This window comes from Bubalus bubalis, chromosome 22 (assembly GCF_019923935.1).
Source record: "Bubalus bubalis isolate 160015118507 breed Murrah chromosome 22, NDDB_SH_1, whole genome shotgun sequence".
Lineage (NCBI taxonomy): Eukaryota > Metazoa > Chordata > Mammalia > Artiodactyla > Bovidae > Bubalus > Bubalus bubalis.
Window position 1 is genome coordinate 27,318,269 of NC_059178.1, and position 23,598 is coordinate 27,341,866.

Genomic DNA, 23,598 nt, shown 5'->3' on the forward strand with positions numbered 1-23,598 from the left:
CTTAGGCACATTTGTAAAATGACTGTGTCCATCAAACACAATCTATGTTCCCTAAGCTTCCCATTATTAACCACTAGCCTATTATGGGTATGTATTAAGCAACATATCAATACATGTGACTGATAATAAAAATCAATCTTAAACTGTGTGATAATCAAAACCACACATTGATATGGGCTTCAATCAAGTGAGTGCTGAGTTCGCTCATCTGATTTCCACTATCCCTACATGTATAACATAGGATGTCCTTAGAACATTTTGCTTTAAAGGTAGAATATTAGAATAATTATTAGGTTTTAGAAATTGGTAATGTTATATATTTTAGTTTCATGTATCAGTATTTTAGTTTCAGTATCATGGAGAACCTTTATGAATCCCCAGGACTTTGATAACTCCCCTTTGGAAAATCCTATATCAGATGACCTTGAGAGTCCAGATAGCTCTGATGTTCTATAAGTCTTGTTGTTCAGTCACTAAGTCATGTCCGACTCTGACTGCAGCACTCCAGGCTTCCCTGTCCTCTACTATCTCCTGGAATTTGCTCAAATTCATGTTCATTGAGTTGGTGATTCTTTATATTCATCTCGTCTTCTGACACCCCCTTCTCCTTTTGCCTTCAATCTTTCCCAGCATCAGGGTCTTTTCCAATGAGTTGGCTCTTTGCATCAGGTGGACAAAGTATTGGAGCTTTAGCTTCAGCATCAGTTTTTCCAATGAATATTCAGGATTGATTTCCTTTAGGATTGACTGGTTTGATCTCCTTGCTATCCAAGTGACTCTCAAAAGTCTTCTCCAGCACCACAATTTGAAAGTATTGATTCTTTGCCACTCAGCCTTCTTTATAGTCCAATTCTCACATCCGTACGTGACTATTGGAAAACCATAGCTTTGAGTATATGGACCTTTGTCAGCAAAGTGATGTCTCTGCTTTTTAATAATTTGCAGATTGGCACAGATTGGTACTGACTTGTGTATTTTTTCTAATATGGAGTGACTGTAAGTTCAGAAAGTTTGTAGTACTACTTCTTAGTGACAGAGAAATCTCCTCAAGCAATCTGTTTCCATCAATCAGTAATCGTAAACCTCTCATCACTGAATTACCTACATCCTTTGGGAAGGTGTTTATGTTTTGCCCTTTGGAGAAAGTTGTAATAATGGTGCTACCTACTAGGGATAGATTTGCTGTCTATACATGAATTAATAATTCCTTTGATTAAGAAATTTACTGCTCCTTTTAGGAGTTTTTTTTGGCTGCACAGCATGTGGGATCCTAGTTCCCTCACCAGGGACTGAACCAATACCTTCAGCAACAGAAGCACAGTGTTCTAATTTAACCTGACCTCCAGGAAGTTTCTATTTTTAGCCTTCTTGGGTTAGGATTTTAGAATTTGGTCAAGACATTTGTGTTAACCCCTCATTGTTTTGGTTCTGGAGTATAACTATTCTTAGTGCTTTTTTTCCCCCCAAGTTGACTAATACATTTTATGCCTGTTTTTATATAGCAAACTTTCCATGTCTTACATCACTGGACATTATGAGACTCATTATGTAAGCTTGGACAAACACTCTCACCTCTCTGAGCCTCAATTTCTCCATGTATAAAAGGGATATAGTCATACCTAGCTAGAATTGTTGAGAGGATTAAATAAGAAAGTCTCTGAAGTGCTTAACACTCCACCTGGCTTAAGTTAAGTGCTCCATAAATTTTAACTGCCTTTCATATCATATCATCAACTCCCAGCTTTCAAACCTGAGAGTTTTGTCCCTTAATGGAGGTGGAGACAGCAGATTCTTTAAAGGGCTCTATGCATCTATAAGGAGAAGGCAATGACACCCCACTCCAGTACTCTTGCCTGGAAAATCCCATGAACGGAGGAGCCTCGTAGGCTGCAGTCCATGGGGTTGCTAAGAGTCGGACACGACTTCACTTTCACTTTCACTTTTCACTTTCATGCATTGGAGAAGGAAATGGCAACCCACTCCAGTGTTCTTGCCTTGAGAATCCCAGGGACGGGGGAGCCTGGTGGGCTGCCGTCTGTGGGGTCGCACAGAGTCGGACACGACTGAAGCGAGTTAGCAGCAGTAGCAGCAGCATGCATCTATAGGAAAAAAAAAAGTTTGTAAACTGAATAAATAATATGACCCCATATATAAATGATTATTCAAATAAATACAAATGCTATTGTGAATAATAAAATACAAATTCATTCAAATTGTTAAAGAAGTCACAATAATATTAGATATTATTTTTCTCAAATTGTGAACACTGGAAGTTACATTTGAGTTTTTAGTTTTAAAAGAGGATCTACAAGCTTGAAATAGTTGAACCCCATTGTCTTTATCATTCTAGCTTCTGGTTTCCTGGCTTTTTTCTAATTTTATCATGTCTGCTTTTGAGGTTTAATGATCCAAACCATACAGTAGATTCCTATGCACCATAGCTTCATACCATATTTGGTTGTTGTTTTCATTTATTTCTCATATACTCACTGATGGCATTCAGTTTTTGTTGGCATTTGGCTAACATCATAATATAATATACATTGATTCCAGGAGAGCCTGCATGGTTCTGGCCCACTGTGTTTTGGGCGATGATGGCGCTCTCCCCAGGGTTGTGAGTGGGAATTAGCCATCCATCCTCCATTGTCCAGTTTTCTGTCAGGTGCCCAACTATGGCCAGAAAGGTGGGATGTTCCAGTGGCCCAGCTTGGACCAGGCGCCAGCTCCAGCTCAGTCTGGAATATCACAGCTGTCCAGGGGAATCCCATAACTAGAGCGTTGGGAGGATTATTTCCCAGAAGACGTGGAGATTAGTGCTTTGTAGCAGAGCATAGCTGTCCTCTGTTATATTGTTTTGTAATTGCCAGTTCCTTATACATCCTTGCAGTTGACTACAAGTGAGTTCTTAGAGGAGGACACATTCTGTTCAGCTCTATCCCCAAGCCAAAGACAGCACTTGTTGAAATCCTTTTATTTTAACTTTATTTCTTTTTTTTTGTCTGTGCTGGGTCTTTGTTGCTGTGTGCAGGCTTTCTCTAGGTATAGCAAGAGAGGGCTGCTCTTCCTTATATTGGGCAGGCTTCTTATTGCAATGGTGTCTCTCGTTGTGGAGAGCAGACTCTAGATGCGTAGGCTTCAGTACTTGTAGCTCATGGGCTCAGTAGTTGTGGTGCGTGGGCTTAGTTGTTCTGTGGCATGTGGACTCTTGCCAGACCAGGGATTGAAACCACATCCACTGCATTGGCAGGCAGATTCCTAACCACTGGACCACCAGGGAAATAAGCAAATCATTTTTAGTAAATTATGAACTAATGAATTAAGGTAATAATTTATGGTTACAAAGCAGTTATGTAGGGTTTTTTCGTTTCTTATGATGTCTCATCTAGTGAAAATAACCTAAACAGTTCTGAGTTCTGGTTCTGATCCATTCATTTATGATTCACTAAACTCTGAGCTTCAGTCTCTTCCTCTGTGAAATAGAAGACATTTGTTCCATGATCAATCTGACTTAGAGAAGTGAATTTGCATTGAAACTAAGAATACTGTATTATGTGCACATAAAATTACATATGTTTGTCAGTTTCCTGTATATTTATCATTTCCTTATTTGTGGATCAGAAAATATAAAGTCATCAGTGTTGGCTAAAACAGTTGGAAATATCTCCTTTTAGTAAGTTTTTGGGCTTCCCTGATGGCTCAGTGGGTAAAGAATCTGCCTGCAATGCAGGAGACATGAGTTCGATCCCTGGATCGGAAAGATTCCCTGGAGGAGGGAATGGCAACCCACTCCAGTAATCTTTCCTGGGAAATCGCATGAACAGAGGAACCTGGCGGGCTACAGACCATGGGGTTGAAAAGATTTGGACACTGAAGCAACTGAGCATGAGCATCTTTTTATCTCTGCTCAGAAGAACACATGTGGTAGATGTGTGTTTGAGACTTCCCTGGTGGCTCAGACGGTAAAGCATCTTCCTACAATGCAGGAGACTGGGGTTCAATCGCTGGGTTCAATCCTGGAGAAGGAAATGGCAACCCACTCCAGTAGCCTTGCCTGGAAAATTCCATGGATGGAGGAGCCTGGTAGGCTAGTCCATAGGGTCACAAAGAGTCGAACACGACTGAGTGACTTCATTTTCTTTCACTTTGCATATGAACTTTAAATTTAGTCCTTCATAGTGATTCCGACAGGCAAATCTACTCTCTAGATGGGTGATGTGGAGTTATAAACTCTCTAAACATTCCACTGTGTCCTTTTTTCTTTTTTTTTATTGGTTTCTAGGTTTTTGTCAAGCAGGAAAAGATTTGCGTTTGGTATCTCTGTGTATGGAACAGATTGACATCCCAGCAGGATTTCTCCTGGTGGGGGCCAAGTCTCCCAACCTTCCTGAACACATCCTAGTGTGTGCTGTAGACAAGCGATTCCTACCAGATGATCATGGGAAAAATGCACTTTTAGGTGAGTATTTCATACCTGTGAAGTTCCTTCTGAGATAAAGGAATTAAAATACGAGTTTATTTTAAATTATCACAATTTTTAAAAATCACAGAATTAGATGCGGATTATATAGTTTAGTTTAAGTAAGAAACATTTTTTCATTTAGTTGTTGTGAGTCGCTCAGTCATGTCCAACTCTTTGCAACTTTATGGACTACAGTGTGCCAACCTTCCCTGTCCTTGACCATCTCCTGGAGTTTGCTTAAACTCATGTCCATTAAATCAGTGATGCCATCCAACCATCTCATCCTCTGTCATCCAACCATCTCATCCTCTTCTCCTCCTACCTTCTATCTTTCCCAGCATCAGGGTCTTTTCTAATGAGTTGGCTCTTCGCATCAGATGGCCAAAGTATTGGAGCTTCAGCTTGAGCATCAGTCCTTCTAATGAATATTCAGGGCAGATTTCCACTCAGATCGACTGGTTTGATCTCCTTGCAGTCCAAGGGACTCTCAAGAGTGTCCTCCAGCACCACAGTTCAAAAGCATCAATTCTTTGGTGATCAGCCTTCTTTATGGTCCAAATTTCACATCTGTACATGACTACTGGAAAAACCACAGCTTTGACTGTATGGACCTTTGTTGGCAAAGTAATGTCTCTACTTTTTAATATGCTGTCATTTAGTAACGTCTCACAAGTTAACTTTCACTTTTTTATTAACTCTCAAAATATTCATCTTAACGAAGAGATTTTAAAAACCAGGCATTAAAGAATGCCATGCAATTTATCAGAAATAATTATTTTGTGAAATAAAATAGGATTCACTCTCTATAGAGTCATTGATCTGGACCTGATATAAAATCAACTCTCAATTATTCAACTGTGGATTATCTACTTTGTAAGTTATTGATACCTATTCTGTACCATCCATTATTTCTAATTATACTTTATTGATGTGGTTCTCATTTTATATTTAGCATTAGTTCAACCAAGATGTGTAGTAATATATCTATGATGTAAGATGTGTAACTTTTATCTCAGAATTTTTTTACTTTCTAGTGTTACTTTAAATCTGGCCCTTTTTTCACAACATAGCTTCTCTACATCATGGAAAATAACAAAAGTGGATTTACTTTTTAATTATTATTTTTAAAGTTGAAGTATAGTTCATTTTCAATATTATATTAGTTTCAAATGAACTGCATGAAGGATCACTGATTCAAGTGATTCAGTATTTTTACAGATCGTACTCCATTAAAAATTATTACAGGATAATGGGTATAATTCCCTGTGCTGAAATACATATCCGTGTTGCTTACCTATTTTATATTAACGGTTTGAATCTGTTAATCCCTTACACCTATCGTGCCCCCTCCTTCCCTTTATCCACTGATAAGCGCTACTTTTCTGTACCTGTGAGTCTTTTTGTTTTGCTGTATCATTCATTTGTATTATTTTTGGATTCACAGATAAGTGACATCATACAGTTTTGTTTTCTTTCTATCTGACCTATTTCACTAAGCATAATACCCTCTAAGGTCATCGACGTTGTTATAGATGGCAGAATTTCATTCTTTTTTATGACCGAGTAATATTCGATTGTGTGTGCATGTGTCTGTGTGTATACATGTGTGAATGTATACATATATATTAAGGCCACTACATACAAACCTTCAGGTTTCAGGCTTTCAAAGATGTGAATGTATATTTGCATGTGCAGTCATGTAAGGTGTGAGTGAAATTGCAGCTCGCCCTCCGTCTCCTATTGCTGACAGTCCTTCAGCTCTACCATCTCCCACGTCTTCTCCCTCCTCTAGTAAGTAACTCTTGTTGCCTGTTCCCTGGGTGCCAGCCCCTGGATGCCAGCAATACATACAGTATTATATATAATACAGTGCAATAGTACAGTATCAGTACAGTGCTATTGCACTTTTTCAGGATGTTGAACTGTAGGATTAAAAATGTTTTATTTATTTTTTGTGTTTGTCTTTCATGTATTATTTGTGTGAAAAGTATTATAAAACCTATTACAGTATAGTACCATATAGCCAACTGTGTTAGTTGGATACCTAGGCTAACTCTGTTGGGCTTTTGAATAAGTTGGACTTATGAATACACTCTTGGAATGGAACTCATTTGTATGTTATATATATATATCACATATATATATATCCACAGGCTATATATATGATGTATTATATATACATATATATATACATACCACATATTCTTTATCCATCTGTCTGTTGATGGATACTTACGTTGCTTCCATATCTCGGCTATTGTAAACAACGTTGCTATGAACTCCGAGGTGCGTGTATCTTTCAATTTAGGGTTTTCATTCTTTGGCTTTATACCCAGCACTGAAGTTACTGGATTATATAGCAGTTCTAGTTTAAGTTTTTTAAGGAACCTCTATTACTCTTTTCCATAATGACCGCTCCAGTTTACTTTTCCACCAAAAGGGTACAAGGGCTTCCTTCTCTTCACATGCTTTCCAGCGTTTGTTATTTGTAGACTTTCTGATGATAGCCATTCTAACAGGTGTGAAATGATATCATTGTTGTCTTGATTTGCATTTCTCCAATAACCATCGGTGTTGAGCATCTCTTCATGCACCTATTAGCCATCTGTATGTGTTCTTTGCAAAAACATTTATTCATGTTTTCTGCCCACTGTTTGATTGAGTGGTTTGTTTTTTGATACTGAGTTGCATGAGCTGTTTGTGTATTTTGGATACTAACCCATTTGTGGTGATATCATTTGCAAATATTTTCTCCCATTCCATAGGTTGTCTTTTCATTTTGTGTATGGTTTCCTTTGCTGTGTGAAGTCTAGGAGTACATAGATCAATATCTTGAGTCAGAAAGTGATCCTGCACATGCTTTGTAAAGTTTCCTTAAACTACAGTTCAAATCCTACTCTTGATTCATAGAAAAAGAAGTGATAATTTTCATTTTCATGGGCTTTAATTTTTTTTAATATCCATTTTTTTTCTTTTAGTGAAATTGAGCAGATGGTTTAATATAGACACCTAATGGTAAAGTTTGTTCAGTTCAGTCGCTCAGTCGTGTCCGACTTCTTTTTGACCCCATGAACCGCAGCATGCCAGGCCTTCCTGCCATCACCAACTCCTGGAGTTCACCCAAACTCATGTCCATTGTGTTGGTGATGCCATCCAACCATCTCATCCTCTGTCGTCCCCTCTCCTCCTGCCCTCAATCCCTCCCAGCATCAGGGTCTTTTCAAATGAGTCAGCTCTTCGCATCAGGTGGCCAAAGTATCGGAGTTTCAGCTTCAACATCAGTCCTTCCAATTAACACCCAGGACTGATCTTTAGGATGGACTGGTTGGATCTCCTGTAAAGTTTGTACATTGGACTAAATTAGCAAAGAAGATCCAAGTATTCTTTTGTTCATTTATTCATTCAACAGTGTTTTTTCCAAAAAATCACATTAGGCTATGATATGTGAGCACAAGAATGACAAGACATGGTCTTTTCCATCACAGAGCTAAGAACCTAGTTGGTTCTGGAAGAACAACTTTTTGTTGTTGGAAACCTTTTGAGCACTTTAAAACGCATCAAAGTTTTATCAAATGGGACAGTGCATATGTGGTTCTGATTACAAGCATAGAAAAATATCTTATAATGCCTTTTTGTTCAATGCCTTTTCTTCATGACTAGAGGGATTCTCTCAGAATGTCATGGAAAGGACACAGAAAAGACCATCAGAATAATAGATTTTATAATCCTTTTTAATCAGGAATATGAAACCAAAGGCTTTGGAATTAGAACTGGGTTTAAATCCCAGATTTGCTACTTAGCACTTTAAGAACTTGAGCAAGCTACTTGTTTTCTTGAAGTCTCAGATTCCCCATTTATTGATATATAAAGAAACCGATAATGCCTACCCTGCAGGGTTATAATGATCAAAGGGGTGATGTTTATAAGGTACCCAATAGCACAGTGCCTGGCACATACTTGCTCTTTAAATGGTAATTATTCTGCCATTCTATCATATTTATTAAATACCCTTATAGACATGCGACTTTGCTTAATAATTTTTTATTAACCACTACTCCAGTGAAAGTATAGTGCCACAAATGGTAAAAGTTTTCTCTTAGACAGGCACAATGAGATTTTTATATGTTCATTATTCTATTGTGGAAAAGTTAATATTCATCTAACACTTCTTACTTAAGATGAATGATTTTAGTATGCATTACAATATAGTGGGGGGAATTCCCTGGAAGTCCAGTGGTTAGGTCTCTACACACTCACTGACGAGGGCCCACGTTCAATCCCTGGTCAGGGAATTAGTACCCACAAGCCATGTGGCACAGCAAAAAAAAAAAAAAAAAAAAAATTATAAAAATAAATAACATTTTTAAAAGATTTAGTGGGGAATTTTTTTAAAACTTAAACTATTCTAGAATCCTTGTGGACTCCAATATCAATTTGTCTAAATTTTTATATAGATTATGCAGATTCCAAAGACTATGGGGAAATTGATTTTAAAATAAATTGATCCACTTGGCGGTGCATATGCCCCACATCTGCCATGGAATTGAAAGATCTGATTGCTAGGAAAACTAGAAAGGTAATTTGGCTGTAAGAGACATTATTTTTTTGTGATAGTGACAGCATGAACTTTGAACAGATAAAATCTGTCTTGAATCAAAGTTAATACAGAAACCATACAGAGTTTTAAAAATGGACTATAGCATTCTTACTCTTTTATATTGCCAATTCTCATCATTAGTAGGAAGTTTCTCTTCTTGGAAGATTATCCAGATCCATTGCTTTTCTTCCTCCTTACACTCTTTTGCTTTTCACCTCAGGAAACAGGTAGAGGAAAAGAGGTAAACTCTAACCCCAATAATTTTTTAATTCTAATTCTTGCATTAATCTTTTTGAACTACTTGGCTTGGACCTTTGAGATAAGCCTATTTTTGACACTGTTTTTATTTCAGCTGAAGTTTCTTTTATTTATTGTGTTTTGAGTGTGTTGCATCTGCCTCATAGGTCAGCCAATTTTCCATCAAGGCATAATGATCACATCAGAAAGTAAGGTCCACGGAGGCCATGTTTTTGTCTTCCTTGTTCAGTGCTAAAACCTGGTACCCAAAATAGTGCCAGCACATAGCAGAGTACAGATATTTGTTGGATGGATGGATGGACAGATAGATGCATGGATTAGTGGATGGATACATGGATACGTGGATGGATGAATGGTTAGATGGATGGTTGACTTTAGGAATTTGGTGAATAAGGCAACCATTGACATCTTTATTCTTTTGGCCTACAACTGCAAGGTATTAGACAAATAGCTAAATGCTCTTGAATGCAATCCATCTCTGAATAAGTTTTAAATAATTTATGAAATTATGTTAATATTTATATCTCTATAAGTGATGGTAATAAACTAATTATGTAGAATTACTAATATTATGTAACTGACGGGAGGTTGTGACTATCTTTCATTCACCACTGGTTTTCCAGTGTTTAGCACAATGTCTGGCGTATAGGTAGCTGCTCAAATAATCATTGATTAAATAATAAGTTGGACTGCCCATTTCTAAGTGTTCTGAATTGATTGTCAGCATTTTGAGATTGGGGCATTATAAGATAGTCTGTCTTGAATCCCGTGGTCCTTCTCTTCTCTTCTTATATCAGTCAGTTAAGTCGCTTGGTCATGTCTGACTCTTTGTGACCCCATGGATTGCAGCACGTCACGCCTCCTTGTCCATCACCAACTCCCAGAGTTTACTCAAACTTCTGTCCATTAAGTCAGTGATGCCATCCAACTATTTCATCCTCTGTCATCCCCTTCTCCCACCTTCAACCTTTTCCAGCATCAGGGTCTTTTCAAATGAGTCAGTTCTTGCAATCATGTGGCCAAAGTATTGGAGTTTCAGCTTCAACATCAGTTCCTTCCAATGAACACCCAGGATTGATCTCCTTTAGGATGGACTGGTTGGATCTCCTTGAATAGAGAGGAAATAGGAATCTCAGGAAACTTGTGCCAAAAAGTACAACTGGATCTCATAGAAACTGGGACGTGAACAATGCCCTGAGTTTATACAAATCTGTTCGTATTCTCCTATCTGGAGACCAGCTCCTCTTCACCATTCCAGTTTGCTCTCTCCCACACCCTAGCTGGCATAGCCCTGACTTGGGTTCAGATTTTACAAAACTTTCCATATCCAGGGTCTGGTATCATCTGATTGATTCTTTTTGTATTTATTTCAAAATTCCAGGAGAGAGACTGACTGTCCAAGATGGGGTCAGATAATGGTCCACAGTCTAATTAGCTGTGGCCGTGGAGTCAAGTCCACATGGTGGGTAGGATGGAGAACCAGGGCCAGTAGGTTAAGAAGGAAATATGGGGCTTCCCTGGTGGCTCCATGGTAAAGAATCCACCTGCTAGTGCCGGAGACATGGGTTCCATCCCTGAGCCGGGAAGATCCCACATGCTGTGGAGCGACTAAGCCTATGTGCTACCCTTTTGGGCCTGTGCTCTAGAGCCCAGGAGCCGCGACTACTGAAGCCTGTGCGCCCAGAGCCCGTGCTCCACGACAAGAGAAACCACTGCAATGAGGAGCCTGCACACCACAACTAGAGCATAGTCCCTGCTTGCCGCAACTGGAGAAAAGCCTGTGCAGCAACGAAGACCCAGCGCAGCCAAAAACAAATAAAATTTTTAAAAAAGAAGGGAATTTGTAAGGAGGAAATAATAGGTATCTCTAGGTCCAATATTTTTCATGTTTTTGTGTTACCTATATAAATTCTATCATATGATATTATCCATTCCATTCCCTTAATCATTATCCCTTTAGAGCATTTTAAAATTATTTCATCTTTCACTGTTATAATTGCTAAATTTTTTGCACCTATTTTTTTCCTTTGAATTATTTCCTTGAAATTGGGAAGTTAACAGGCCAAAGAGTGAGTATTTCTATCCTTTTTGTGTATAAAATTTAAGTATTATAACAACATGTAAGGCCACCAGTAACTTTTTCTTCATTGCAGGGTTTTCTGGAAACTGTATCGGCTGTGGAGAAAGAGGATTTCGATATTTCACGGAATTTTCCAACCACATAAACTTGAAGCTCACCACCCAGCCAAAGAAGCAGAAGCACTTAAAGTACTACCTAGTCAGAAGCTCCCAGGGTGTACTGTCGAAGGGACCTCTTATCTGCTGGAAAGGTAGCGTTAGCTTCCGGGGGTGGGAAGGGAATGTGAGTGTTAGGATATTGACAAGTGACCTGTGACCCATACGGGGTTCAGAATTCAGGTGTGGAATAGATAAATACCCCAAGTTCAGAAGACTATGCCAGAATGTAAAGCCCCTGGCAGGTTATTGGACTTGCTTCGTTGTTGGGTTTTTTTTTTTTTTTTTTTTTTGGCCACTTCATGTAGCCTGTAGGATCTTAGTTCCCTAATCAGGGAAGGAACCCACTCTCTCTGGAGTGGAGGCAGATCTTTAACCACTGAACAGCCAAGGAAGTACCTTGACTTGCTGCTTTTCATTTTTAATAGAAACTATTTAAATTTCTCATTGTATTTCTTAGGGGTGTGGAATACATCTCTGGGTGGGGAGGGGAGAATGGACTCTTCCTAGCTCTTCTGGCATTTAGCATGCATGCTTGCTCGGTCGCTCCAGTTGTCCGACTCTGCAACCCCATAGACTGCAGCACAGTAGGCTTTCCTGTCCTCCACTATCTCCCAGAGTTTGCTCAAATTCATGTCTATTGAGTCAGTGATGCTATCTAACCATCTCATCTTCTGGCGCCCCCTTTTCCTTTTGCCTTCAATCTTTCCCAGCTTCAGGGTCTTTTCCAGTGAGTCAGCTCTTTGCACCTTGTGGCCAAAGTATTGGAGCTTCAGCTTCAGCATCAGTCCTTGCAGTGAATATTCAGGGCTGATTTCTTTTAGAATCGATGGGCTTGATCTCCTTACTGTCCAAGGGACTCTCAAGAGTCTTCTCCAACATTACTGTTCAACAGCTTCAGTTCTTTGGCGCTCAGCTTTCTTTATAGTCCAACTCTCACATCCATACACGACTTCTGGAAAAACCATAACTTTGACTATACGGACCTTTGTCAGCAAAGTGACAACACTTTGTGTTGGTACAGAGTAATGACTATTTTATGGTTGCATAAAGTATCTTTAAGTTCTTATTTAGTGCTCAGTGACAATTCATCTTTCTGGTAAAGAATTACCTTTTTGAAATAGTTTGTGACACAATGATCCTGGGTAACTTCTGGAACCTCACACTTATAGCCATTGCTATTTTGGAATTGTATTTATGTATGTAATGTCAAATACATATTTCCATACAATATACCTAACATGAAGATATCCTTTTTCGCCAAAATACAGTAGCTCTTCAAGGAAGGTCATAGCATAGAAGATTGCAGAAAACTTCATCTACCTTTTGCATGTCTCCAATAAACTTGGAAGCTCTCTAAAGGACCCACTATAATTAACTTTGTCATTTACAACTATTTATATTTCTTTTTCACTTGCTACCTTTAAATACTAATACGGTACAACATATAGTATAAATTGGTTGGAAGTTACAGCCACACAGGTTGTCACAATATTGGCTATCTACCTGAATCAATGCAAAGTATTATTAAAATACTACACCAAAGCCCAATTAATATTGGCTCATTTAAAATGAAGCTTAGTTGCACAATCAGTAATACTTTGAATAATATCTGTCAATTTCTTTTAATAAGAACTGAGAATAGTAAGAATTTGAGAATTTCTAATTTTTCTCCTCTGCTTATAAATTTTTCTTTGCTTCTGTTTCTGAACATCAATTAAGGTTGAAGGGAGCCTAGGAGGCTCCAAATCTAGGTTACTATTCTGCACTGAAATCAGTCCTAGACAGGAGATTAACTAGTGCTTGAAAGCTTACTGAGTTTTTATAAATTATAGACAATTTAACCTCAGTCTTACCCGTAAAACTAGCATGACTATATTGGTTATGAGTAATTTTTCTCCTGGGAACTAGTCTGTGCATAACAAAAGTCAAACTGTTCTAAGGAACAAATCATCTCTTTGTTTTCCAAATATGGCCCTAGGAAGACAAATTATGTTCACCAGCTTGGACATTCTGTTGGAGTCAGGACTGGGGAAGGGGGATCCCTTAAAGAAAGTGGCTGCCCCTTGAGGAGCAGGAGTTTATTTTAGAGATTTTTTGGATTGTGGCTCCGTCACTTGTTTTAACAGAATATTGTTCTCTATGATTCTAATCCTTCCTAGAATGTAGAAGCCGACAATCCTCTACCACTTGCCACTCCATTAAACCAAACTCTTCAGTGTCATCAACTGTGACCCCAGAAAACGGCACAACAAATGGATACAAATCAGGATTCATTCAGACAGGTACAGGTTATTTTCTTTCGCAATTTCAAGCAGCAGATGTATATTTATCGAGGCATTTTAAACTTACCGTTGGCTGATTTGAACAGAGGTGTTTTTTTTGTTTGTTTGTTTAAATAGAGGTATTACTTGAGTTACTATTCAGATTAGAACTCAGCATTGAGATGGGTCGGTCTGTGGGTGACCAGGACCCCAAATCCCAAACAGCACTGCCAATGCCAAGCAAGGCAAGGAGACAGGAACTGACAGTTGGTAGAGAATTTAGCTCAAGCTTAGGACCTGTGTCTAGAGGAGTTTGACAGGAGGTAGTGAGTAGAAATGGCAACCCACTCCAGTGTTCTTGCCTGGAGAATCCCAGGGATGGGGGAGCCTGGTGGGCTGCTGTCTATGGGGTCACACAGAGTCGGATACGACTGAAGTGACTTAGCAGCAGCAGCAGTGAGTAGAAATACAGCCATGAGAGAAGTTTACGTCATAGCTATGAGGTGACATTTACTGAGGACATTCTCATGAAGACTGGAGTGCTAGGGTAGGGCTCTAACTAGGCTTGCTCAACATTATATTGAATATTACCAACCAACCTGGAAACAAACTAAAATCCCAAAGCAGGACTGAAGATCACAATGGAAGGATCTAGGATCTAGTTTCAGGTAGTATAAGATTGCAGCTTGGTTACAAATAACCAGATAAAATCTTAGTACGTGAAGCCACGTTACAGTATCAGAGCAGGGTCAACAGAATGGCTGATCTGATAACTGAGCAGATAAGCCACTAGTCTAAAACTTCTGAGAATTCCTCTAGTGAGGAGGCCTGCACTCCGGTCAGGATAATACTCCAGCGGGACTTAATGTGTCCAGGTGGCCGAAGGGCTGAGGGCTGTGACTGAAGAGATCCCTGCAGATAGTGTTTGAGAAAAATTTTCAGAACCAGCCTAGGTTGTATTTTAGGCAAGAAGAAAAGTATTTCAAAAGTATGAGTGAATTTTTTTTTCAGTTCACTTGTATTTTGGAAAGTATTGTTTTACCCACAAACCTCATAGCATATGTGTTCTGCCCGAGTTCACTCAACCACAACAAATTGGAAAAAAGACTGTCTTTCTTCATTGCACTACTTGGCATTTCTCTTCCAAATGTGTATGGAATTTTGATGAGCTGGTAAATGGTTTCTACTTATTTTCAAGATGGAAGTGATTATTAGACTATATTAGTAACAACTGCAGTGATAATGAAGATGACTTTATTTGGGGACATTTCTGGCTATGTGTCTGGACTCAGCAAAAACCATTTCATCCTGGATTTTAAGTCTAGCCTTTAAACTGTCCAAGAGATTTATATAAAGGCTATCATTTAAGAGAGAAGAGAATACTCTAAATTCTCATTTAGAATAAATGAGAGAACATCATGTCACTAGGTATTCAAGTAAGAAAAAAGTTGGCATTTGGCTCTTGGCACTGAAATATTAGCTTTCGTTACAATGATGTCTCCTCCTATAATTTTAATAATTTGATTCTGCAGTATTTTTTCTGCCATTAGAACTTGGGTCTAATGAAATGCGATTTTAAAACTACAGCATTAGTAGTGAATACTTACTTCATTCCAACAGAAACTTACCGTGTGTTTTTATTCCCAGACCCTTGTCAGATGCTGTAAGTCAGGGTTCCAGTACTTGATTGTTGGCTCCAGTGATTTAAAAATCAAATAAGGAATAAAAGCAATAAAACATGTTACCTTTCATAAGGGAGAGGTGAATATATATAAATAACTAGTCATACCTGAAAATAATGAAAAGATACTGAAATGTTAATAATAAATAGTGAAATGTTAATTAACATTTTAATTACACAGAAATATATTTTGAAAATGAAAATTGCTCCAAATAGAGGAATTCAAGATTCAGGCTTTATTTAGCAAAGGCTCCTTCAGTTGTCACAACTGACTTACAGTGAACACAAGTGACCAAGTGCTATGTCAATATTCTTGTGTATCCCTTGTTGAGAATAGTAATTTGACCATGAAATTAGCTATTAATTTTAGGTGCAATCCAGAGAATTTAATAGAAGATGGTGCCTTTAAGAGTAAAACTTTGTGTCTAAAACTTTCTTCTTGACAAATAATACTTATGGAGTCTTCAACGATTATTTTTTTCGATGTATTTTGAAAGTAATAGACTGTAAGAATTTTATACCAGCCTATATTATCATTTCAAACATTAAGCGTATGTAGCATCTCCTTAGCTGATAGAGATTTACCCTCTGTAGGAGATTGCCTTCTTAATCTGCAATCAACGACTGCCTGTAATCAGCATTTCTTAGCCAGAAATGTAAGCACACATTTTAGCAAAGTATTTGCTAAAGCACACAAATAAGGAAAGTATTTGAAGATGGGATTAATTTACTATTTACACAGCTTTGTCTTTCATTCCAACTGCCGAGCTCTGGACATTCTGTTCTGGCTGGCTTGCTGCTTTATCTTTTGCATATTTTCTTTCAACATATTTGTGTCATTGATAATTCAAATTTTAGCCAACAATCCTGGTAAAATATTTTATGGTTTTGACTGAAGGTGGCTACATAGTTACTACCTATATTGTACACACTGCGCACACACACACACACACACATATGTGTGTTGTGTTTAATAAGGACAGGAATTCAAGAATAAGATCCTGGAAGCTGTGTGGTGCAGCCAGAAATAAAGTGGGGGGGTGGGGGTGGAGAATAGATGGAAAAAATCTTTGCCTAACACAAAATTTTCCGTACTTTTTTTTCCTAAAAGTTTTATTGTTTTATCTCTTGCATTAGTCATTTTGAGTTAATTTTTGTGTGTCATGTGAGTTGAGCATCTAAGTTCACCTGTTCATATGTGGATATCCAATTGCTCCAGCATCACCAGCTGAACAGATTGTCTTTTTGTCAGTGAATTTCACTTATCAATAATCAATTGATTATAAATAAAAAGGATTTATTTCTGGGCAAATTGATAAAATGGACCTCCTCAAAATTCAAAGCTTTTACACTTCAAAAGACAATACTAAGGAAATGAAAAGACAAGTGATAGGCTAGAAAAAGATACTTGCAAAACACATATTTAACAAAGGATTTGTATCCAGAATTTATGAAGAACTCTTACAAATCAGTAACAAGATGACCATCCAATCAAAACATGGGGAAAAGATTTGGAACAGACATTTCTTCAGAGAATATATACAAATAGCTAATAATCACATGAAAAGATGCTCAACATCATTAGTCATTAGGGAAAAACAAATCAAAACTGTAATGAGATATTAATATTACCCCCATCTACTGAGGAGAAATAGACATGTTCTTGCAAAAACTTGCACACAAATGTTCATATAGCAGCATTGTTCATTCAGTCGAAAACTGGAAACAAGCTAAATGTCAATCAACTCATGAACAAATAGACAACATTGTGTATCCATAAAATAGAATATCGTTCAGCAATAATAAAGAACAAACTACTGACACCTGCTATCGTATATCATGAATGAACTTCAGAAACACTGTGCTAAGTGAAAGAAACTAGTCAAAAGAGACCATGTATTATATGGTTTCATTTATATGAAATGTTCAGAAAAGGCAAATTACTAGAGATAGGAAATAGATTAGTGGTTGCCTGGGGCAAGGAGGGAATGAAAATTAACTGAAAGTGGACATGAGGTTTCCTGTTGGGGGTGGAAATGTTCTAAGACTGGTTTATGATGATGGTGGCACCACTTGGTCAAGTTACTAGAAATCACTGAACTGTCCACTTGAATTGAGTAAGCTTTATGATAGTTAGGATATACCTCAGTAAAGCTGGGGAGGGGAGATTAAAAAGCTGCTCAAGACAAAGGTGAAATCATCTGGAGTGGCAACATTTCTCCCTTGGTTGAATCCAGTCTAATTTACTGAGTGTCTTCTAAAGAATGAGCACTGTTTCTGACCAAACAGTAAACTGCATAGGGCTTGGAGTCTGAGTCCTGGTGTTCAAATACTGTCCCCGATGTTTATTGGTTGAGGCTTGGCAGACGCCACTCAGTTGTTGTGTCTGGATTTTCTCATTTGTAAAACTGAAAATAACAATACCTATTTTGCAACTAAGGATTAACTCAGCCTTGCTATTATACTTCTACTTGTGTGCCAAAACAAATGATGTGATACTCACCTAGAGCCAGACATCCTGGAATGCAAAGTCAAGTGGGCCTTAGGAAGCATCACTACAAACAAAGCTAGTGGAGGTGATGGAATTCCAGGTGAGCTATTTCAAATCCTAAAAGATGATGCTGTGAAAGTCCTGCACTCAATGTCAGCAAATCTGGAAAACTCAGCAGTGGCCACAGGACTGGAAAAGGGCAGTTTTCATTCCAATCCCAAAGAAAGGCAATGCCAAAGAATGCTCAAACTACCGCACAATTGCACTCATCTCACACACTAGCAAAGTAATGCTCAGAATTCTCCAAGCCAGGCTTCCACAGTATGTGAACCATGAACTTCCAGATGTTCAAGCTGGATTTAGAAAAGGCAGAGGAACCAGAGATCAAATTGCCAACATCTGCTGGATCCTTGAAAAAGCAAGAGAATCCCAGAAAAACATCTACTTTTGCTTTATTGACTACACTAAAGCCTTTGACTGTGTGGATCACAACAAACTGTGGATAATTCTTAAAGAGATGAGAATACCAGACCACCTGACCTGCCTCTTGAGAAATCTGTATGCAGGTCAAGAAGCAACAGTTAGAAGTAGACATGGAACAACAGACTGGTTCCAAATAGGAAAAGGAGTACGTACATTGTATACATATATTGTCACCCTGCTTATTTAACTTCTATGCAGAGTACATCATGAGAAACGCTGGACTGGAAGAAACACAAGCTGGAATCAAGATTGCTGGGAGAAATATCAATAACCTCAGATATGCAGATGACACCACTCTTATGGCAGAAAGTGAAGAGGAACTCAAAAGCCTCTTGATGAAAGTGAAAGTGGAGAGTGAAAAAGTTGGCTTAAAGCTCAACATTCAGAAAACGAAGATCATGGCATCCGGTCCCATCACTTCATGGGAAATAGATGTGGAAACAGTGGAAACAGTGTCAGACTTTATTTTTCTGGGCTCCAAAATCACTGCAGATGGTGACTGCAGCCATGAAATCAAAAGACGCTTACTCCTTGGAAGGAAAGTTATGACCAACCTAGATAGCATATTCAAAAGCAGAGACATTACTTTGCCAACAAAGTTTCGTCTAGTCAAGGCTATGGTTTTTCCTGTGGTCATGTATGGATGTGAGAGTTGGACTGTGAAGAAAGCTGAGCGCCGAAGAATTGATGCTTTTGAACTGTGGTGTTGGAGAAGACTCTTGAGAGTCCCTTGGACTGCAAGGAGATCCAACCAGTCCATTCTGAAGGAGATCAGCCCCGGGATTTCTTTGGAGGGAATGATGCTAAAGCTGAAACTCCAGTACTTTGGCCACCTCATGCGAAGAGTTGACTCATTGGAAAAGACTCTAATGCTGGGAGGGATTAGGGGCAAGAGGAGAAGGGGACGACAGAGGATGAGATGGCTGGATGGCATCACTGACTCGATGGACATGAGTCTGGGTGAACTCCGGGAGTTGGTGATGGACAGGGAGGCCTGGCATGCTGTGATTCATGGGGTCACAAAGGGTCGGACACGACTGAGGGACTGATCTGCTCTGATCTGAAATCACTGCAGATAGTGACTACAGCCATGAAATTAAAAGACGCTTACTCCTTGTAAGAAAAGCTATGAGCAACCTAGACAGCATATTAAAAAGCAGAGGCATTATTTTGCCAACAAAGGTCCATCTAGTCAAAGCTATGGTTTTTCCAGTAGTCATGTTTGGATGTGAGAGTTGGACTATAAAGAAATCTGAGCGCCGAAGAATTGATGCTTTTGAACTATGATGTAGGAGAAGACTCTCGAGAGTCCCTTGGACTGCAAGGAGTTCCAACCAGTCAATCCTACAGGAAATCAGTCCTGAATTGGAAGGACTGATGCTGAAGCTGAAACTCCAATACTTTGGCCACCTGTTGGGAAGAACGGACTCATTGGAAAAGGCCCTGATACTGGGAAAGATTGAAGGTGGGAGGAGAAGGGGATGACAGAGGATGAGATGGTTGGATGGCATCATTGATGTGATGGACATGAGTTTGAGTAGACTCTGGGAGTTGGTGATGGACAGGGAAGCCTAGTGTGCAGCCATCCATGGGGTCACAGAGTTGGAACTACCGAGCGACTAAACTGAACTGTGTGCCATTCTCCCAATTATGATTTATTAACCAGCTAAATTCTTTTTAAAATAATTTTTATTTATGTATTTTTGGCTTACGCTGGGTCTTTGTTACTGCAAGAGGGCTTTCTCTAGTTGTGGTGAGTGGGGGCTACTCTCTAGTTGTGGTGTGTGGGCTTCTCATTGCAATGGCTTCTCTTGTTGTGGAGCACGGGAGTTGTGGTGCATAGGCTTAGTTGCTCTGTGGCATGTGGAGTCTTCCTAGACCAGAGATGGAACCCATGTCCTCTGCATTGGAAGGTGGATCTTAACCACTGGACCACCAGAGAAGTCCTCATCTATATTTTTTTATATGCTAGAAACTGAAACTCCAGTACTTTGGCCACCTCATGCGAAGAGTTGACTCATTGGAAAAGACTCTGATGCTGGGAGGGATTGGGGACAGGAGGAAAAGGGGACGACAGAGGATGAGATGGCTGGATGGCATCACCGACTCGATGGATGTGGATTTGAGTGAACTCCGGGAGTTGGTGATGGACAGGGAGGCTTGGCGTGCTGCGATTCATGGGATCGCAAAGAGTCAGACACGACTGAGCGACTGAACTGAACTGAACTGAACACCCTAGTACCTGGCAGATGCCTGGAAATAAATATTTTTGAATTCCACTTTTATTTAAATTAGCATTTGTGGGATTGTTAATTTGCTCGTGTGTACTCTTTTTCCAACTGAAGATGGTATGCTCATCTACCATTAGAAGGAAAAATTAGCTTGTCAGCTGGGATAGAGATGGGCCACCTAAGCTCTGGCCCTGGGACTGATAGTGTCATTTTTAAGAAGATGCTATTAGGCAGGATCTGATATGAATCTATGACTGTCTTAGGCCCTGGATACATTTGCCTAAAGTATTTAAAGTTCCATTTTATGGCTGTGTTGGTATTAATATAAAGATGAATATGCATGCGTGCCATGTGTGTGTCAAGTCACTTCAGTTGTATCCAACTCTTTGCGACCCTGTGGACTGTAGCCCGCCAGGCTCCTCTGTCCATGGAATTCTTCAGGCAAGAATTCTGGAGTGGGTTGCCATGTCGTCCTCCAGGGGAATCTTCCGGACCCAGGGATCGAATTGCGTCTCTTTTGTCTCCTGCATTGGCAGGTGGGTTCTTTACCACTAGCGCCACCTGGGAAGCCCCAAAGATGAATATATTAACATTAAATGTTAAGACACTTTCTTTGACCAAAAGTTCATCTTTTTCTTCTAATTTTAAAAGAAATTCAAATATGTTCATGAAAGCCTAAAAGTGTTAATGGACCTGAGGCACTGTGCCTTCTCTGCCTAGTGGAGAAGTTAGCCCTGTTATTGGAGACGAATGTACAGTCCATGTAACGGGGTTTTCCTCTAAATGAGCAACTGATGGCTCAAAGTAATGTAAACCCCTTACTGTCTTATGCTTGTGTATTAAACTGATAAGGACAGATACTACACTTAATCTTAGCCCAAAGGCTGAGAAGTGATTATGCTTCGGTATTAAAGCAGTCAGACCAATAAGAAATGAAAGGACTGGCCTATTGTATATCACCCTCATGAAGCTTCCCTAATAAAGACAGCGTGGAGTTGGTGCAGGGATGGACAGAGAGCAGCAAAACAGGTTAGAAAGTCCCCAAACAGATTCCTAGGACATTTGGGTGTTTCCTACTTAACAGAGTGACTTGCAGATCAGCAGAACCTTCCCCTTCAACAAATGATGCTCAGAAGTTGGGTATCCCATGTGGAAAAAAAAAATGAAACTGGACCCCTATTGTCCTCTATCCACAAAAATCAATTCCGGGTCGCTGAAGAATCTAAATGCAGCAAGCAGAAGTGTCAAGCTTTAAGGAGATATTGTAGATATCTTAAATGTAGAGACCAAAAGTGCTGTATCATTTAAGTGTACCTCTCCTCTTTCGATTTGTCCGTTAGCCACTAAACTTCCTTAAGGTCAGAGTAAGCAAAGTTCCCTAGCAGGTTTTTCTAAGCTTAGTTCCTCGTGAATATTCAAATTATCCCTTTACCAAAACACAGTTTCCCTTTTCCACGTGTGGTGGAATCCTTGGGCTGGCAGATCTGCCCACTCCTAACTAGATACTGGGAACACATAGGCTTTTCCATGGGCAGGGATTCCATGGGCAGGGATTGTATCTTTGCCTTCTTCCCCTGTTCTATCCCCAGATCCTGGCATCATATCTGGCCTGCTGAAGCAGCTCAGTAAATATCCGAAGAGGGAATGCTTCTCAATAAACATCCAAAGAGTGAATGGGAGGGAGAGTGAAGAAAGTCAACGACCAAACTCCTCTGAGACAGGGCTGTAGTGATTTTGAGACTCCTGCTCACAAAAGAGAAAATGCAACTCTTTAGCAAGTACAAGGAGGAATGGTGCACTTTGTAGAAATAAAGAAACTGCAAGTCATGACAATGAAAAGTCATTCATCAGTTATATTAACCACAATATCCCATCTTAAGTGATAATATACAGTGCTGGCAAGCATATAATAAGACTGACAATCTCAGGCTGATGGAGGTAGACAGAAATATGACTTCTTTTTTTAATGTATAATTTTTTTTGTGGCTGTGCTCCATCTTTGTTGCTGAGAGGGCTTTTCTCTTATTTCGGAGAATGGGGATAACTGTCTAGCTGTGGTGCACAGGCTTCTCTTATTTCAGAGCACGGGCTCTGGGACTCACAGGCTTTCAGCAGTTGCAGCTGCCAGGCTCTAGAGCACAGGCTCAATAGCTGTGTCGCATGGGCTTAGCTCTGAGGCAAGTGTGATCTTCCCAACCCAGGGATCAAACCCGTGTCTCCTCCATTGGTGGGCGGATTTTTTACTACTGAGCCACCAGAGAAGCCTCAATATGACCTTTTAAGAAAGCAATTTGGCAATATATAACAAGACCATTAAAAATATTTATATCCTCTACTCTAGTAATCTCACTTCAGAGGCCTTAGCCAAGAAAATAACCTAAAAGGATACTCAAGATATTCACTGCAGTTATCCTTTAGATGAACAGAAAAGAAGCACCCTTTTAATATAGAAACAAAGAAATCATAGCATATTCACAGGACATAGATGTCAAAAAATTAGGACACTGTCCAACCACATAGGAAATAATCCTATTAAGGTTAAAAAAAAAAAAAACAAAACATATTAGGGCTTCCATGGTGGCTGTGTTAAAAAATCCGCCTGCCAATGTAGGAGACATGGTTTTGATCTCTGGTCTAGGAAGATCCCACATGCCACGGAGCAACTAATCCCAGGCACTACAACTCTTGAGACTGTGCTCTAGAGCCTGGAGCCGCAACTTCTGAGCCCACGTGCCGCAGCTATTGAAGCCCGTGTGCCCTAGAGCCTGTGCTCTGCAGCAAGAGAAGCCACTGCAGTGAGAAGCCCACCCACAGCAACTAGAGACTAGCCCCTGCTCACCGCAACTAGAGAAAAGCCCATGCAGCACATCCATCCAGCACAGCCAAACACAAATACATA

The 23,598-nt window shown here is 39.5% G+C and overlaps 1 protein-coding gene and 1 pseudogene across 8 annotated transcripts in view; one reads left to right on the top strand and one right to left on the bottom strand.

Annotated features, from left to right (window-relative positions):
- Positions 1–23,598, top strand: part of GREB1L (GREB1 like retinoic acid receptor coactivator) — a 246,922-nt gene that overhangs the window by 142,445 nt on the left and 80,879 nt on the right. For all 8 annotated transcript variants that reach the window (XM_044934471.2, XM_025273445.2, XM_025273447.2 and 5 more), the window contains 3 exons: positions 4,280–4,456; positions 11,468–11,644; positions 13,712–13,834. In XM_044934471.2, the coding sequence (XP_044790406.1) occupies positions 4,280–4,456; positions 11,468–11,644; positions 13,712–13,834 (477 nt within the window). The remainder of the gene's footprint in view (positions 1–4,279; positions 4,457–11,467; positions 11,645–13,711; positions 13,835–23,598) is intronic.
- On the bottom strand, positions 21,426–21,595 carry LOC112581467 (annotated as a pseudogene).